This window comes from Triticum dicoccoides, chromosome 7B (genome assembly GCF_002162155.2).
Source record: "Triticum dicoccoides isolate Atlit2015 ecotype Zavitan chromosome 7B, WEW_v2.0, whole genome shotgun sequence".
In the NCBI taxonomy this organism is placed as follows: domain Eukaryota; kingdom Viridiplantae; phylum Streptophyta; class Magnoliopsida; order Poales; family Poaceae; genus Triticum; species Triticum dicoccoides.
Window position 1 is genome coordinate 36785602 of NC_041393.1, and position 2890 is coordinate 36788491.

Genomic DNA, 2890 nt, shown 5'->3' on the forward strand with positions numbered 1-2890 from the left:
GCATGATACTGTTGTGGATTAGTGTCGAGCAGGATTGGATTACCGGCATGGGATAGGTATGCAGAAGATGGTGGTGGTGAAAGTGCCAGCGATGGCGAGGATGTTATTAAGATTGCAACAGAAAGATATCGTCCCTCCCTTAATCTCAACTATCGTAAGTTAAGATTGCTCTTAAACTCCTCAAATTGTTTTGCTGGTAATGCCTTGGTGAAGCCATCAGCCACTTGATCTCTAGAAGGAATGAACCATATCTTAAGTTCCTTTTCTGCAACTATTTCTCGCACAAAATGAAAATCAATTTCAACGTGTTTGGTTCTAGCATGAAAGACTGGATTTGCAGACAGATATGTTGCTCCTAAATTATCACACCATGAACATGAGATATGGTTTTGTTTTACTCCCAACTCTTCGAGTAGTGACTCAACCCAAATGATTTCCGCACTGGAATTTTCCAAAGACTTATACTCAGCTTCTATAGTTGACCTGGACATAGTGGCTTGTGGTCTGGCACTCCAAGAAACAAGATTAGAACCAAAAAATACTCTAAAGTTTACTTTCTGTCATCACTGCAACCTGCCCAATCAGCATCAGTAAATGCACTGACAAGAGTGGAGTTAGAACGTCTAAAATTGTGTCTTAATCTCACAGTATGTTTTACATATCTCACAATCCTCTTAACAAATGTCCAATGTAGAATGGTGGGTGCATGCAAATATTGACAAACTTTGTTAACCGCAAATGAGATATGTGGGCATGTGAGAGTCAAATACTGGAGTGCTCCCACAACACTTCTATACCTTCTGCCTTCTTCCTCATGAAGTGTCTCTCCTTCATAAGTTGAGAGTGTTTATGAGGAAGACAGGTGTAGTTGCAGGTTCGCAGTTCTTTATTCTCATACAAGCTAGAAGCTTAGTGGCATATTTTTCCTGATTCAACACTATGCTATCTTGTGCTTTCTTGACTTCAATGCCTAGGAAGAAGTGCAAATCACTTAGATCCTTCAAATCAAATTCTAAGATCAAATCATGCAGAAGAGCATTAGTAGCACTTTGTGAAGAGCTTGAAACTATAATATCATCAATATATATATAAGCACGAAGATGACTACTTTTGCCTTGTTGTAAATAAACAAAGATGTGTCACTTTGGATGCAATGAAGCCAAGACCTCTTAACTAGGAGCTTAATCTGGAGTACCATGCTCTAGGTGCTTGTTTCAAGACATAGAGCACTTTGTCAAGCTTGCACATATAATGCAGTTTTTTCTTGTCTGCATACTCTGATGGTTGTTTCATGTAGACCTTCTCTTCAAGAACACCATGCAAAAACATATTCTATATATCTAGCTATCTCAAACTCCACCCTTGGATACGGTAATAGCTAACACAAGTCTTATTATTGCAGCTTTTACCAACAAGACTAAATGTATCTTTCCTCTCAGCTGACCAATTAGAAGGCGACAACTAGCTTAGCATAGGTGGACACAGAAGCAGAGAAAGCACGGGCTTTATTCTGATGACAGGCTTTTACGTTGGTGGTCGAATCTTTTTATATCTTTTCTCTCAGGAACTGACCAACCAGAGAACGACAACTAGCTTAGCATAGATTGGCATGGAAGCAAAGAAATACACGTCCTTTTATTCTGACGGTGGGCTTTTACTTTCCCCGTCAACTCTGTTTACTATCAGGAACTGACCAACTAGATTGGCATGGAGTATGTCTTTTCTATCAGGAACTGACAAACTAGAGGACAATTACTAGCTTAGCATAGATGGGCATAGAAGCAGAGAAACACAGAGAATTTATTCTGGATGGGCTTTTACTTTGGTGATCTGACTCTTTTTATGTCTTTCCTCAAGTATGACTTTTCTTTCTGTCTTTTTTCTGTTGCTCTTTGGTTTCTCTAATAAGAGCATGGTTAATAGTGTAGCTATAGGCAGGCTATATAAAAATGCCATTCATCAAGAGTTCTATGTCATTTGATTTTATTTATTTATGTGAAAAGAGAGAAAGACCCTGAGCATGTAATTTGTATACTTGCATCAACCACAACGACCACCATAGCAGACAAGGTATATCAGTTGCTTGCAGTTCCAGCCTCGGCGGCTAGCCGTGCGCCCGTGCCTGTATCGTCCCGGCGTACTCCACGAGGCGGTCAACGTCCTGGAAGACGGCCCTGGCAGCGTCCAGCTCGCCGAAGCGCTCCATCCACGCCGCCAGCAGCGGGGCCGTGCTAGCATCAAAGAAGTTGTGGCCGGAGAGCCTCTCGGTGACGCGCACCCACGGGACCATGCCGCCGAGCAGGATGTCGACGTAACCGACGCGGTCGCCGCCGAAGAACCCCTCCCCGTCCTCCTCGGAGCGCTCCCCCAGGGCCCCCTCCAGCGTCTCCACCGCCGCGACGGTCCGCCTCGTCCACTCCGCCCTCTCCTCGTCCGTCCCCGACCGCATGACCATCCCCCACGGCGCCAGCAGCTCGTCGTCCACGAAGACGGCCCAGAAGCGGGCGGCGGCGCGCTCGCGGGGGTTGGCGTGGAGGAGGGGCGGGCCGGCGCCGGCGGAGGCGAAGGCCTCGTCGATGTACTGTACGATGACCCGGGACTCGCAGACGGGCTTGCCGCCGTGGATGAGCACCGGCACCGCCTTGTGGACGGGGTTGGAGCGGAGGAGCAGTTCGCTCTTGTCGGCAAGGTCCTCCTCCACGTACTCGTAGGGCACGCCCTTGAGGTGCAGCGCCAGCCTCACCCTGGCCACGTACGGGCTCGCCCAGTTCCCCAGCAGCTTCACCTCGTCTCCTCCCGCCATTGCAGCTCCTAGCTCCCTCTCGTCCCGCGGAATTCTCTATCGATGATGGGTGATTAACTAGTGTAATGGGTGGACTATATGTAGAGA

The 2890-nt window shown here is 47.1% G+C and overlaps 1 protein-coding gene across 1 annotated transcript; it reads right to left on the bottom strand.

Moving 5' to 3' along the window:
* Nucleotides 1–1914: 1914 nt before the first annotated feature.
* On the bottom strand, nt 1915–2809 carry LOC119341545 (probable glutathione S-transferase GSTU6). Its single transcript, XM_037613422.1, has one exon. The coding sequence runs from the start codon at nt 2801–2803 to the stop codon at nt 2105–2107; it is 699 nt and encodes a 232-aa protein (XP_037469319.1). The 5' UTR covers nt 2804–2809; the 3' UTR covers nt 1915–2104.
* Nucleotides 2810–2890: the final 81 nt, after the last annotated feature.

Coding starts and splice junctions, on each gene's coding strand:
- LOC119341545 (XM_037613422.1), bottom strand. CDS start 2,803: ATGGCGGGAGGAGACGAGGTGAAGCTGCTGGGGAACTGGGCGAGCCCG.